The 15,880-nt window shown below is 34.4% G+C and overlaps 1 protein-coding gene across 1 annotated transcript in view; it reads left to right on the top strand.

Annotated features, from left to right (window-relative positions):
* Positions 1-14,334, top strand: part of LOC107709395 (poly [ADP-ribose] polymerase 6) — a 31,045-nt gene extending 16,711 nt beyond the window's left edge. Inside the window, 14 exon segments of the mRNA XM_016513846.1 lie at positions 1,296-1,515; positions 3,259-3,393; positions 3,464-3,556; positions 3,636-3,761; positions 4,602-4,667; positions 4,935-5,002; positions 5,105-5,153; positions 5,251-5,360; positions 6,781-6,853; positions 8,559-8,628; positions 10,838-10,917; positions 10,997-11,060; positions 11,215-11,299; positions 13,162-14,334. Of these exon segments, the coding sequence (XP_016369332.1) occupies positions 1,296-1,515; positions 3,259-3,393; positions 3,464-3,556; positions 3,636-3,761; positions 4,602-4,667; positions 4,935-5,002; positions 5,105-5,153; positions 5,251-5,360; positions 6,781-6,853; positions 8,559-8,628; positions 10,838-10,917; positions 10,997-11,060; positions 11,215-11,299; positions 13,162-13,264 (1,342 nt within the window). The 3' untranslated portion in view covers positions 13,265-14,334.
* The last annotated feature ends 1,546 nt before the right edge of the window (positions 14,335-15,880 follow it).

The following is a 15,880-nucleotide window of genomic DNA, read 5'->3' on the forward strand; positions in this document are numbered from 1 at the left end:
CTATACGTTTTTTTTTTTTGATATATGCATTCATTGGGAATCGAACCAATGACAGTGTTGCAAGCGTCATGCTGTTTAAGCTACAGGAAGGCTATCGTATTTGGTCTGTATTGAAAGGTTTAGTTTAATTAAGGTTTAGTTAAAGGAGATTTTGAAGGACGATTTTGCTTCCTGAACCCAAATGTTGAGCTTTATTAACAAATAATAAAATGTTTTATATATTTATTAATAATGATTATATATTATATATATATAATTTATTTATTTGTATTTATTTATTTACCATGTTTATTTTATATTTATTTAAATTTTTTAATAAAAGTGCCACAAATCTCATTTTAAAAACTTGAATTTGTCACTTAAGTCGTTTATTTTCATGCACTTCTATCAGATTATCTGCTCTGAAACAGCCTACTTATAAAATATATTGTCATGAGGATATCACCATAATTACACTGGATTCAGAAGTTATTAGTCCTTATTGGCAACACTTAGTGCACATAGCGCTGAAATGAATAAATATTTTCATTGTTGATGACAGCAAAATACTTGAAAAATACTTGAAAAGTCTTATATTCTGAAAAGGGTTTCAAAATTAAGGGAGTTTAAGCTTAAAACAAGAAAAATATCTGTCAGTGTGGTCAGAAAAATAAACTAAATTCAAAGGGGAAATGGTTATTTTTTTTATCATTTTAAGCTTAAACTCACTTCATTTTTGATAGTTTTTCAGAAAACAAGACTTAATATCTATAATATAATTGTGCTCTTGATTCAAGAATATTTTGATGTTTTTACTGAAAAACAAGACAAAAATACTGAGTAAGTGGTTGAAAGCTACACACTGCAAAAATGACTTTCTTCATTTTTTTTTTTTTTCATAGTTTTTTTATTTAATTACTTAAAATAATTAGTCTTGTTTTGTGAAAAATGTGTCAAAATTAAGTGAGTTTATTCTTAAAACAAGAAAAAATAACTGCCAGTGGGGTCCGAAAAAATAAGCTAAATTAATTTTTCTGACCCCATTGGCATTTTTTTTCTTATTTTAAGCAAAAAATCATTTAATTTAGATACATTTTTCACAAAACAAGACTTAATATCCCATATAATTTTGCTTCTGAAGTAACTGTATCTTGAATTAAGAACGTTTAGATGTTTGTGCTGGAAACGAGACAAAAACACTACATAAGTGCTAGTTCTATTTTCTGCTAGTCGGCAATCATAATTCAGGTAATTCCAGCGTGACGTGAGCGCAGCATGAACTCATCCGCTGGCTGTGGCCTCCATCTTGGCTCCAGGTCTCCCAGTTTCCCCCTGATCCAGGACACAGTGTTGAAAGGCAAACTGAACGTGCCCGAGCTCAGAGTCACCCGGCTCATGAACCGCTCCATCTCCTGTACCATGAAGAACCCCAAGGGGGAGCTGTTTAGCTATCCTCCGAACAGCCAGGTCAGCATCCCGTCTTCCCCGACTGCACGCTTTCCTTTCCAAACACTCTCTTTGCTGCTTCTCCATACCGTAAAATTACATGTAATGTCCAATACAGTTTTTCACTGTTTATAGTAGGGGAATTTACCGTTAACCATTTAACAGGTTTTTACTGTAGCATTTTTACAGTCTTTTACCGTTAAATTCACGGTCATTTTTTTACAGTGTAAATACGGACCGTAAATCTCATAAAAGGTTATAATCCTTTAAGAGGATTAAAGCACCTGCCAAAAATTTACAGCTTTATTTTTAGTCTAAAAACTAAATAAAATTAAATTACAAATTAAATTGAAAATGATTAAATTAAATTAAATTAGTAATAAATAAAAAACAGAATTAATGCACACCTAAGGTGATAATATAACAAACTTTAATATGCATTAATGATGCAGAGGATTAAAGCCCCTGCCAAAAATGTACAGCTTTATTTTGAAGTTTAAAAATTAATTAAATTAATTAAAATTAAAAATTATTAAATTAAATTATACATTCAATTATAAATCAAGTTGTTAAATTAAATTAGAAATGAAAAAAAAAAAAACAGAATAAGTAACAGTCTACTAAATTATTGAAAATGAATGCACGTTTAAGGTGATAATATAACAAACTTTAATATGCATTAATGACGCACATGATTAAAGCATCTACCAAAAATGTACAGCTTTATTTTGAAGTTTAAAAATTAAATGAAATATTAAATTAAATTAGAAACAAAGAACAAACCAACAAAATAAGCAACAGTCCACTAAATTATTGAAAATGAATGCACACCAAAGGTGATAATATAACTAACTTGAATATGCATTAATTTTCAAGAATTCTGTGGTCTGGAATCATTTCTTTTGTTTTTACCACACAAGGTTGACCGCTTGTACGTGTGTTTATCTTAAGAAATGGTTCAGGTTTTCATTCTTAAAAGGCTCTCATTTCTTAAATCTCTTTAAACTACATATAAAATATTTTGCTTAAAACCGCATTTATTAGTTCAAAAGGAACATGACGGAGTGATGTGCGACTGTAATGTAGTAAACAAACCTGTGATTACTTTATAGCTGAGCTGTTATTACAGTAATGAGGTTCAAGAGGCCATGCTATAGACTTATATAACAGCACAGCTATATTTAGAACACATTCACATTCATTCAAATGTGATTTAGTGAAACGTGATGTACATAGTAGCTGTTTGACATCATTGCTGTTTGGGGTTAGTAAGATTTTTATTTTATTTTTTCAGCAAGGATGCATTAAATTGATCAAAAAAAAAAAAATCAAAAAAATTTAGCAAATCAGCATATTAGAATGATTTCTAAAGATCATGTGACACTGAAGACTGGAGTAATGATGCTGAAAATACAGCTTTGATCACAGAAATAAATTACAGTTTAACAGATATTCACATAGAAAATAGCTATTTTAAATTCTAATAATATTTCAAATTTTTACAGTATTTTTGATCAAATAAATGCAGCCGTGGTGAGCATAAGCATTAAAAAAATCTTAGTGTGTGTTGTGTGTATTTTTAGCCCAACTGGAACACTGGATTAACCAATCAGCATCTAGAATTGGAGCGATACTTAATTGAGTTCTTTGCAATATGTGTCAACCAATTAAACAATGCTGTGTCCTAATGCATTTTCCAGTTAGTCTTTTCGCTCATAACTGCAGTCATCATCATCATATTACACAACAGCTTCATGATTCGCTCTGTTTCCTCTGTTGATTGCGCTGCGACTCTCTTTGATCTTCCTGTGACAGAGGATCCCATCAGCTCAGCGTTTCTTCTGATTATCATCTCCATCTTTCCTCTGTTAGATAATGAAATACTCTGAGCAGCGCATCCCCACTCTGAACGAATACTGCGTGGTGTGTGACGAGCAGCACGTCTTCCAGAACGGATCCATGCTGAAGGTGAGCGTCAGCTTTTGCTCACGACTGAAGCTGGGTTCTTTGCTCTGATTGGTCGGTTTCTTCCCGGCAGCCTGCGGTTTGCACGAGAGAGCTGTGTGTGTTTTCCTTCTACACGCTGGGAGTGATGTCTGGAGCGGCTGAGGAGGTGGCCACCGGCGCTGAGGTGCGTTCATTCATTCATTCATCCCGTGTCCTGAGGTGTAGTGTTTGTGGAGTTAATGATATGTGATGTTCATCTTCAGGTGGTGGACCTGCTGGTGGCCATGTGTCGCGCCGCTCTCGAGTCGCCCCGTAAAAGCATCATCTTTGAGCCGTATCCGTCTGTGGTCGACCCCAATGACCCCAAAACACTCGCCTTTAACCCGAAGGTGACCGTCTCTACTTGCACTCAGATGAAGTGTATTGTTTGTTCTGTAAAGGCTGGAATACAGATTCAGCATCACATACACGACTGTACAAAAGTCTTAGGCCTCTAGTATTTTCACCAACAAAAAAATGGTTTTAAGTCAGTTATTTCTGTATTTTGCTGTAGTGTGTCAGTAGGAAATATCAGTTTACATTTCCAAACATTGCTTTCGCCATTAATTGTAATAATCCAGTGAGATTTTTGTATTTTTGTATTTTGTCGTCTTTTTCAGTGCGATTATCTAAACATTCTTAAACCAAGATACGTTTACTTGAGAAACGAAATGGCTTAAGATGGCTTGTTTCCTGATAAAGATGATCAGAATTTATAATTAATCTTCAGGTTGTGTCATTTTAACCCAGAGAGGATTTTTTTTCATGAAAATGCTACTTAATGTTGCATCAGAGTGAAACTTACTGACTTTGCTCACACTGGATACAACAGCAAACATTTTTTATAATGTTTGTACTTTTTTAGTGCTTGTGGTGTTCCTGGTCAAAAACAGCTGTTTAATCTCTTATTATGCTTTTCCAAATCCAGTTTTGAATCCAAGATTTGGTGATAATATAGCATAATGGAAAAGACAAAAACAAAATAAGACAAAATACTGAGTAAGAAGAAATTTTTTTTGCAGTGTATTAAGATTTATATCAACTTAACTTCAACTTTAACCAGGATCAAATCTCTCCTTCTTTGTCTCTGTGTGTGTGTGTGTGTGTGTGTGTGTGTTTGTCTGTGAGTGTGTGTGTGTGTGTGTCTGTGTCTGTGTGTGTGATTATTGTATTGCTCCTGTGCCGAACAGAAGAAGAATTATGAGCGTCTGCAGAAAGCTCTAGACAGTGTGATGTCTATTCGGGAAATGACACAGGTAAAGCGGCGGAAAGCAACATTAACAAATGTGTTCATTAATATTTCAGGATATATCTGGTTTTATTGTCCAGATTTGTTTTTTGAGGAACTGTTAGAAAGCCTTTCAGTCAGTCAATGATTTAAGCAATGATGCTTAAATATTTATAAAATATAATTCCCACCGTTCATATGGAAATCATGCAAAGACTAAATTAAATTACGTATGAAAATATAATATATATATGATATTGATAAATGAGTTATCAGAAACTATTTGTATTATCAGGGCTCATATCTGGAGATTAAGAAGCAGATGGATAAACTGGATCCTCTGGCTCATCCGTTATTGCAGTGGTGAGTTAAAAAGCAACAGGCCGGGCTTTACAGTGATTTTACCACAGTAAGTGTGTTTAGGCCTTTCTGGTGGTTTATTGCTTCATCTGTCTCTCTCTGCAGGATTATATCCAGTAACAGATCTCATATTGTGAAGCTGCCGCTCAGTAGGGTAAGATGAACACTTTTAAATGCAAGAACAGCTTTCCTTTCATAAGCTTTTGTCATTACTTTTGTATTTTTATTTATTTTTTTGCTGTGTATAGCAGCTGAAGTTCATGCACACGTCTCATCAGTTTCTGCTGTTGAGCAGCCCGCCAGCAAAAGAAGCTCGATTTCGCACCGCAAAGAAACTCTACGGCAGCACCTTCGCCTTCCAGTGAGTCTCGGTGACCTGCAGAAACACACGCGCGCACAGCACAGAGAATCAGTCTCTCGTCAGAGCCGATCACACGACGCAATGAACCACAACGCTTCGTTATAATTAACAAAACTCTCTGCACTGAATATTTGGTGTGGACTTTTTGTTAATGTTTTTATTTTGATCAAATAAATGCAGCCGGACAAAAACCAAAATAACAAACTAGAACGCCTCCATTATAATAAAAAAACTGTCTGCAGTAAATGCAAGTGATGCAGTGCGACAAACTATTTGATTACAAACTACATTTTAATTGCAAACTACATTTTGATTACAAACTACATTTTAATTGCAAACTACATTTTAATTACAAACTACATTTTAATTGCAAACTACATTTTAATTGCAAACTACATTTTAATTACAAACTACATTTTAATTGCAAACTACATTTTAATTACAAACTACATTTTAATTGCAAACTACATTTTAATTACAAACTACATTTTAATTGCAAACTACATTTTGATTACAAACTACATTTTAATTGCAAACTACATTTTGCTTTATTGAATATAATGTAGCGACTATATTTTTTCCCTCTACAGTTTTGAGCTAAAGATCATTGCTTACAAAATCAAGACAATAAAAAACTGATTTGATTGCATTTTGCATGAATAGCGTAGAAATTGGGATCCCAAATCCTCTTTTCTATTGAGATTTAGGTTCAATTTAGTTCATTTTAGAAAGAAATATGAATTGTAGGTTAAGAACAAAAATGTGATTAATTTTATTAGTTTCAGGGCCTGTTTTATATCCTATGCATGTAAATCTGCCAAGAAATCAGATTTATAAGCCGCTGATTAGGTTACTATTCAGATCTCAGTGAAATGTTCCCACCAGAGAAATAATATCAAGAGCATCAAAAATAATGACGGGTTTCTATCGGGTGGTATAAATTTAAACACCACTGGACAACACGTCAGGGTTTTTTTTGCGCTATTTCTGTGCTTTTTGTGTTATTTTCGTAGACACATTTCCACTTTTAGAGCTTACGAGAAATAAAAGTCGTCCAAAAACAGCCAACAAAAGACTAGCATAACTCAGAAATATCTCCAGACGTCTGTGTTTAAATATACTCTTGTGCCAGATTTAACAATCGTCCGCTGTGCTTTTCCTCCGTGAACGTTGCATCATACCGTACAGGTCATCAGATTTTTCCAGACACACTTCTAAAACTGGATTTTGACATCTTCTGAAATGTGAGTGGTGCATGATTGTGCAAAACTCACAACCATGATCATAGGACATCTGCAAGATGCTCAGGTGTTTTAGGCTTGCTTATTGGTCCAAAGAGTCCGGCACCATCAAGTCTCTGTGTTATTCTGGTCTGTGGGATTGTTTCACGTGTTTTATCCTCACTTGTTTCTCTCTCTAGTGGCTCCCATATTGAGAACTGGCACTCAGTTCTGAGAAATGGACTGGTCAATGCCTCTTATACTAAACTGCAGGTATGTAAGTGACATCTCCTCATTGGACAGCTCATCTTTGTCTTGTTTTCCAGAACAAATATCTCAGAATTCTTAAATCAAGATGCATTTACTTCAGAAGCAAAGTGGCATAAGAAGGCTTGTTTTGACTTTATGACTTTATGTGTAAAACAAGAAAAGTATCTACTAATGGGGTCAGAAAAATCAACTTAAAGGTCCCATATTGTCAAAACTGAAATTTCCTGGCTTTTTTCATGATAACTAAGGTCTAGGGGCTATGTAACTACCATATAAGTTTCAAAACAGTCAGTCCACAGTAAAATGCACACAGCCTGCTTAAAGTAGCAGTGATTTTTCACGAACCGTTGTGACTTCCGTAAAAAGTTGACGTCAGAACGACACAGTCACCGCCTTCAGTCACCACCTTAATTCAAAGGGAGAGGTTTATTTTTCTGACTGGTTGATATTTTTCTTGTTTCAAACAAAAGCTCACTTAAGTTAGGGTTAGAAAAAAAATTTTTTTTTGCTGTCATTTTGCATCTTGATTTAAGAATATTTAGATATTTGTACTGGAAAGCAAAACAGAAATGCTAAGAAATAACATCAGTTTTTGCAGCGCAGTGAGAGGCGTCCACTTATAATCTTTGAAATAATAGTTATTTTGCTTTTTTAATCCAATGCATGTTTAATTCTCACTGAATTCTCAATGCTTTCCTCTGTATTTTTGTCTTGTTTTCCAGAACAAATATCTAAACATTCATAAATCAAGATACATATATTTGAAATGCAAAATGGCAAAAGATAGAAAAAATAGTTTTCTGAGAAACTAAAATGAAGTGACTTTATGTTTAAAACAACAAAATATAAGTCAGTGGGGTCAGAAAATTAAACTAAGTTCAAAAGGAAAACTAGTTTTTTTTCTGAATGGTCAATATTTTTTCTTGTTTCAAGTATAAACTTTGGTACGACTTTTTGTGTTTTTATGTTATAATCTTTATTTAAGAATGTTTAGATATTTTTTTCCCAGTGCAATGAGTGGCATCCACTTCATCATCTTGGAAATAAATATTTATTTTGCATTTTTAATCCAAATTAGTGTAAAAAATGTATGAACTTTCGTCAGACTGATCGAATAATGTTGTTACAAATCATGGCAGATTTACTGCTTCGTTCATCACACTGGAAATGGAAGGTCAAGTTGCATTGCATTGTGGGATACACCACATTATGCTAGTATGCAAAAATTAAATGTCGTTCTCAAGCTTTGATTCTTTGCATTTACTGAAGACTTTGAGATCAGTGACGTTTGATGAGGTTTCTAGAGGGTTTGTGTTCAACACTGAAGATGAAGCTTATCAGGAAAACTGAAATAGTTTTTATAAGAGCTTGCCGATGTCATGCTTTTCTCCTGGAAGGATGTCCATCATTTCATTCAGTCGTACAGCTTTAAACTCTCACGAGACTGACCGTTCATCACGCTGTATAATGCATGTTCATGCATCTTCACAGGATCATCATCATCATCCTCACCACCTGACTTCTTTCCTTCATCTCCCACGATGCTTTCTTCTTCATTCATTGACTGCATCCCATCAGACGTCTGTGCTCGTGTCGGCGTCGGTACACAGCTCAGATGTGAACGCGTATCTGCCGTGTTTCTCTTCTTTCACGGGGAGCGTGTGCAGAGCGTGTAACTCTCTCCTCCTCTTCTTCTCTTTCATCAAAGCTGCATGGAGCAGCGTACGGGAAAGGCATCTATCTGAGCCCCATATCCAGTATTTCCTTTGGATACTCAGGTACGATCCAGACCCGCGTCCTCCGTGCTTCGCTGTGGGTTCTTCATCACATCTCAGTCTCTGTCTCTCTGTAACAAACACCTCAGTCTGTTTTCTGATCCATATGAGTGCTTTGTTGAGCTTTTTGTATGTGCTGGAATTGAATGCATCCCATCAGACGTCTGTGCTCGTGTCGGCGTCGGTCCACAGCTCAGATGTGAACGCGTATCTGCCGTGTTTCTCTTCTTTCACGGGGAGCGTGTGCAGAGCGTGTAACTCTCTCCTCCTCTTCTTCTCTTTCATCAAAGCTGCATGGAGCAGCGTACGGGAAGGGCATCTATCTGAGCCCCATATCCAGTATTTCCTTTGGATACTCAGGTACGATCCAGACCCGCGTCCTCCGTGCTTCGCTGTGGGTTCTTCATCACATCTCAGTCTCTGTCTCTCTGTAACAAACACCTCAGTCTGTTTTCTGATCCATATGAGTGCTTTGTTGAGCTTTTTGTATGTGCTGGATTGTTTTTCCTCTTCCACTCTGCAAACAAACATGTTCTTTGTCTTGTTTTGTCTGAAAATATCCTTACAACAAAATACATTTACGAAGCAAAAGAAGCACATTTGTGTAAGACGAGACTTTTTCTAACCTCTTGTTTTAGCCCTAATCTGCTTTACCTTTTGTTCATTTCTTCCACGTAATGCAATGAGTTTCTTCCTCGGTATTTTTGTCTGGTTTTTGCAGAACAAATATCTAAACATTCTTAAATCAAGTAACATTTATTTGAGAAGCAAAATGACTTGACATTAATAGATATCTGAGATATTAAGTCTTGTTTTCTGAAGAATGTAATTGTACAAATGTAAAAAAAAATCTGCCAATGAGGTCAGAAAAATAACGTTTATTTAAAGGGAAAACAAGATTATTTTTCTGACCCCATTGGGGTCTTTTTTAAGCAAAAAGTCACTTAATTTTGATCTGTTTTTCATAGACTTATTATCTAATGGCATTAGTAATTGCATCTTAATTTAAGAATGTTTAGATATTTTTACTGGAAAACTGAAAAAGAAAATCTCGGGGTAAAAAATATTTAAAATCATAATAAAAAAAATATTAATTTATTATTATTATTAATTTTCTAAAAGCAAATCATAAAATCTCATGCAATGTTACTTCTCAAGTAACGTTTTTTAAACTGGAAAACAAGTCAAATCTGACTATAATCTGACTATAAAACAAGAAATACTGACCAAAAATAAAAATAAAAGATTTTTGCAGTGTATAAACACTGTGTCACAAGTCGAGGTCCAGTCTGATCTCACATGTTTCCATCAATGAAAAATGAGCTCTGTAGCAGACGCTTAAACCTACCGATCAAACTAAACACCACAAACATCATGGACCAGAAGACTGGATAATGTTTTCACCTACAACAGCAACTCAGTCTAGTTAATAGCTGGGTATTAATTGCATGTAGAAAAATGACCAAATTACCAATTACAAAATCAACCAACCAACACACCTCTGTTAATAATATGGCTGTCAAAAAAGTCCACATAATGTATAAATAATAAATTCTAGAAAGAACTATACTGAATACATAGATAAATTGCTTTATATTCTAAGAAAAAAAAAGTGTTTGAATGCAAGTTACATAAAAACTCTCAGTGGAAACATGGACCAATTCTGTTCTGGCCTCATTTGTGACCCTGGAGCACAAAACCAGTCATAAGGGTCAATTTTTCTGAAATTGAGATTTATGCATCATCTGAAAGCTGAATAAATAAGCTTTCCATTGATGTATGGTTTGTTAGGATAGGACAATATTTGTGACCATTTGAAAATCTGGAATCTGAGGGTGCAAAAAAAATCTAAATATTGAGAAAATCATCTTTAAAGTTGTTCAAATGAAGTTCTTAGCAATGCATATTACTAATCAAACATTAAGTTTTGATATATTTACGGTAGGAAATTTACAAAATATCTTCATGGAACATGATCTTTACTTAATATCCTAATGATTTTTGGCATAAAATAAAAATCTATAATTTTGACCCATACAATGTATTGTTGGCTATTGCTACAAATATCCCCCAGCGACTTAACACTGCTTTTGTGCTCCAGGGTCACATTTGAGCACCAGCACTGGAAAAGGGATGAATGTAAGATCAAATGTTGATTGATTGATTGATTGATTGATTTTATTTCTGTGTGTGTGTGTGTGTGTGTGTTCAGGAATGGGAAAGGGCCAGCATCGCATGCCCACTAAAGATGAGTTAGTCCAGCGATATAATCGAATGAACACAATGCCACAGGTACGACAGAAGCATTAAAAACATGTGATCTGTGCTCGGCTCTCAGAGGAGTAAATGTGAGTTATTTGTCCTTCAACAGAGTCGTCCCATACAGTCGCGGTTCCTCCAGAGCAGGAATATAAACTGCATCGCTCTCTGTGAAGGTAAAACATCTGAGATCTCACCTGCTCTAACAATTCACAATTCACTCAGTTTAGTTTGAATATATATTGCTTAGTGAATTCCCTCGTGTGTGCTGAAATTCTGTTTCTCAACCAACCTCTTACACATGAGATGATTGTGTTTCTGTGTTGACAGTGATCACGTCCAAAGACCTGCAGAAACATGGCAACATCTGGGTGTGTCCGGTGTCTGACCACGTCTGCACACGCTTCTTCTTCGTGTGAGTATCTGTCTACGGAAGCCTTAAGAGGCCATGCATTTCTTTTTTCTTGTTTTCTTCTGATCGCAACTTAATTTTCTTGTGAACCCGACATAACAAAAGCTTGTTTTCTCGTGATCTTGACATAAAAAACTGGCTGTTTTCTGGCGATCCAGACACAGAAGTTGTTTTCTCGTGATCGGGATTCAATTTTCTGTGCACTAGAATAAAATAACAAATAATAATAAAACTGTGTATTTTTAGTATCATTATTTTAGTTTAGTTTAGTTTTTATATTTTCCGTTTTCATTTTAATTTTACTTAAAGTTGTATTAATTTTGTTGTTGGGATTTTTTGGTAGTTTTTCTTTTTCTTATATGTCTGTATAATTTTATAAATTTTTATTTCAGTTTTAGTTTTAGTTATTTTAATGCATCAAGTTCAACTAAATTAAAGTGAAAAATGTTGCCTTGGCAGCTAGCTGAAATTTTTTATATTTAATTTTATTTTGGTTCATTTTCATTTTATTTCAAGAAACGGAAATGTGTTTTAAATGGTTTTAAATGTGTTTTAACTACAAGTTAACTACAATAGCACTGAACAATAAAAACAAAACAAAAACTTTTTTTGTGTGTATTTTCTTTTTTATGTGATTAATCTACAGCAAAAATACAGCACTCTTAATAGGCAAACGCCTGAGGTAATTCATTAATTAATTAGTGCTGTTGTTGGATAATGGGTCGGTGTTGATGTCGAGATGACAAGAAACAACTATTTTACTATTTTGTAATCATGAAAACAACTCATGTTATGTCGAAAACTCGAGAAATCCACTATTTTGTAATGTCGAGATAACAAGAAAAAATGAAATTCTTCCTCAGTATTTTTGTCTTGTTTTCCAGCACAAATATCAAAACATTCATGAATCAAGAAACATTTACTTGAGAAGCAAGATGACAATTTAAGTCTTTTTTCCTGCATCAAATGCATCAAAATATCTTCCAGTTGGGCAAAAATTAACTTCATTCAAAGGGAAAACAAGATTATTTTTCTTTTCCCACTGGCAGATTTTTTCTCATTTTAAGCAAAAACTCAATTTTGATAATTTTTTTCAGAAAACAAGACTTCTTATTTTATGTCATTTTGTAAATGTATCTTGATTTAAGAATGTTTCGATATTTGTACCGGAAAACAAAACAAAAACAATGAAGAAAAAAATTACTTTTGCAGTGATTTTATCAAAAATAAAGTAAATAGAGTATATATAGAAATACACAAAGCACAGACATATGTATTATAGATAACCTATGCACAGATATTATTATAGATATGTGGAAGGGGGAAAAGTGCACAAAAATTGTGACATGCACAGGCGGTCTGATAAATGATTGAATTTACATATTGCACAGTGGTTAATTAGTTACCAGTAGTTACTAGTGTTATTTTTAGTATTATTTATGTACTTTTATAGTATTTATTCATAGCTTTTTATGTTTTTAGTTTTCATTTTGTTATGTGCTTTTGTCATTTTCATTCTCTTTTTAATTTCTGCATTTAGCTTTATTTTTTATTTCAGATTTAGTTTTTGTTATTTTAATATTTTATTTCAGTTAGTCGCCAAGACAACATTTTTCATTTGTTTTTGATATTATGTTATATTTTGTTTTATTTCAGCTTTATTGCAATTAACGAAAACGATTTTAATAGTTTCAGTTAACAATAATAGGCTACTGTCAAGCGAAAGCTGCTTACAAAGCATTAATATTGTAGTATTCAAGTATAACATTTGTGACCCTGGAGCACAAAACCAGTCATAAGGGTCAATTTCTCGAAATTGAGATTTATATATCATATATTGTTTTAATGTGATCTGTGTGTGTCAGGTATGAGGACGGTCAGGTGGGAGATGCTAACATTAACACACAGGAGCCCAAGATCCAGAAGGAGATCATGCGTGTGATCTGCACCCAGATCTACTCCAGCTGAAGAGCTGTCCTGCAGAAACGGCCGTGACGGACACATTTCTGGGCTCCAAACTCACCCAGGGGCGCCGTCTTTCCTCGACTCTACTCCATCTGTGCTCTCTTTAATCCTGTCTTTCACATGGGATGCCAGATGAGGGAAAACTTCATGATAAGCCCCGCCCACAACCCTTTGACTTCCCACAGAGCCGCTGTCAGTCAAAAGCAGACCGGCGCCTGATTGGACGAGACGGTCAGCCAATGAACTCGCATCTGTCGCTCGTTTTCTCTTTTTCACGGATCGTTTCTCACACTAAATATCTAAACACGTAAAAACATGTTTATTGCAGTTTTGTCCGTCTCTGGATAGTAAATGATGAATCTGTGCGCTTTATTGTGTTCGTATCTTCTTCATCTTTCTCCTCCGCTGCTCTTTCTGACTGATGACTTTTATTAATATCCCAGATGTTTTTATCTCGGAGTTTCCTGCTGAAATCAATTTCCTGTCTTTTGTTGCTGAGCTCCACTTACATGTGTACGAACACTCACATTGATTTATCGCCCGACAGAACGCGGATGAGAGGACAGGGACGCGTCGTTACTCGTGTTTATACTTATATCTTCTGGATAGAGTCGTCGTGACGCCGTTTTGGTGCCGTCATCCGATGGGACGCGCGAGCTGAAGCCAGAGACGCTTTTATCTCCATTCTCAGACATTCCCGAGTGCTTGTGGGTAATTTCCACAAAGCCTGCAGAGGGATGACGTACAGTAGCAGTCAAACATTTGGAAACATTATTTATTCTGACTATTTTCCACAATAATAGTAAAGTGTGCAAACTCTGAAATCACACAAATGGAAGTCAAAACTCGTTTAAGGTTAACATTAAATTCAAGTTGCAACCGCCTCTTCTTCCCTGTTGTGATCAAAGTTTGAAATGAACTTTATCACTTATTTATAGGCTATAGCATATTTCGTGCACTGTGGTCATTCATAGTGCTTTATATAAAAAGGATTCAAAATAATCATAAAATGATCACAATTGATGCATGATGCATAAAAAAGCATGCATAATAAATAAAAAAAATAACAACAACAAAGGCAAAGAATAATTTTATTAAAACCATTAAGAATAAAAAAAAGTTACAAGCCATTCAGAACAATCCAAGACAAAAATATCAGTGATAAACCAGATCTTAGATTTAAATATATTTATTATTAAACCTGATTCTGAATCATTAAAGATTTATGACAGTCGATCATTGTTTACAGAAACCATAAAAATTGATTAAAATAAAATTCTCAAATTCTCAGCTACTTCACAGTATTTCTTTTGTTGCATTTGTTTTTTTATTTAATTTTTAAAAATGGATTTGAATTTTAGAGACGTGCCGCTTTCACCATCTTTACGCCTTGTTTTACTAATATTGGAAAACATAATTTACATAACCTGCCAATATGGCTGGTGAGTTATGTGTTAACCGGCATGGTTAATTTTCACCTGTATTTGGCAGGTGTTGCATTGATAAATCTCTTATACAATATTCCATAAAAAATAAGAATCGGCAATTAAAAAAAAAAAAGAGTAAGAGAAAGAGAATTTCCTTTCAGTCATTTAAGCAGATGTTTTTAGGATCATTTTAAACATAAATGCAGTCTTTTATGTCCAAATGTTCGTCTGCTGGTGTGTCTCCTTATTCTGTTGGTTCTCTCTGACTGTTTCTCGTCCCGGAGCCTTTGTGAGATGGTAAATGATCTTGTGGCTTTATTTGAGGGTGTTGCACTGATTCTCTCATGCACCTTTTCTTCTGGATCTGTGTTGGACATGCAGGCTGTAAATAATGAAGATCGGACCGGAGGGATGCTCTCTGGATCTGGTTTCTATTGATTGTGATGTTCAACAGACCCGTCAGATCTCCTGCGGTTGTACAGGTGGAAAGATGCTGAGCTGAATAAATAAAGAGAGATTTTACACAATTTTAGGTGCTTGATTTCCCTCTTGCCTTCATTAATAGAGATGTGTTTTCTGCATGCAGTGGCGTCTTTTTTACACCAGGTGGCGCTTTTGCTTCACTTCACTCACCTTGACAAACATTTGCTATGAATGTCACACTAGCAATAGATTCTCAGGTAATTCTGGGGGATATTTTGTAATATTCAGTTCATGTGCAGCATTAGATTAGAAATATCCGATTCTCTCTGCTGCACAGTCTTCATTCATTCATTCATTATTTAAAGTTTTTGTGCATCAATCTAGTGAGCAACTCATATATCAGCGATGCGACAGAAATGCATCAGTTCAATCAGCGAGTAATACACTTACTTTACAGCTATTTTGAATGGATTTTCACTAAATATTGTGTAAATATTGTATTAGTAAATTTATTTAGTAAAATATTGTAGTAAAACAGCATTTAAAAAAAATAATAATTCAGATATTTTCGAGTGGATTTTCACAAAATTTTGTGAAATTAAATATTAAATAAAATGTTCTTAGTTTAAATTGTAAAGTAAAAATAGTATCATTTGGTTAGTAAAAAAACTGTAGTAAAAACTTTTTTTTTTTTTTTTAGCAAATCAGATTTTCAGATTTTTTAGTGAATTTTCAATAAATATTGTTTATACACACACACACACACATA

Source organism: Sinocyclocheilus rhinocerous, unplaced genomic scaffold (assembly GCF_001515625.1).
Source record: "Sinocyclocheilus rhinocerous isolate Xijiao unplaced genomic scaffold, SAMN03320098_v1.1 scaffold3403, whole genome shotgun sequence".
In the NCBI taxonomy this organism is placed as follows: domain Eukaryota; kingdom Metazoa; phylum Chordata; class Actinopteri; order Cypriniformes; family Cyprinidae; genus Sinocyclocheilus; species Sinocyclocheilus rhinocerous.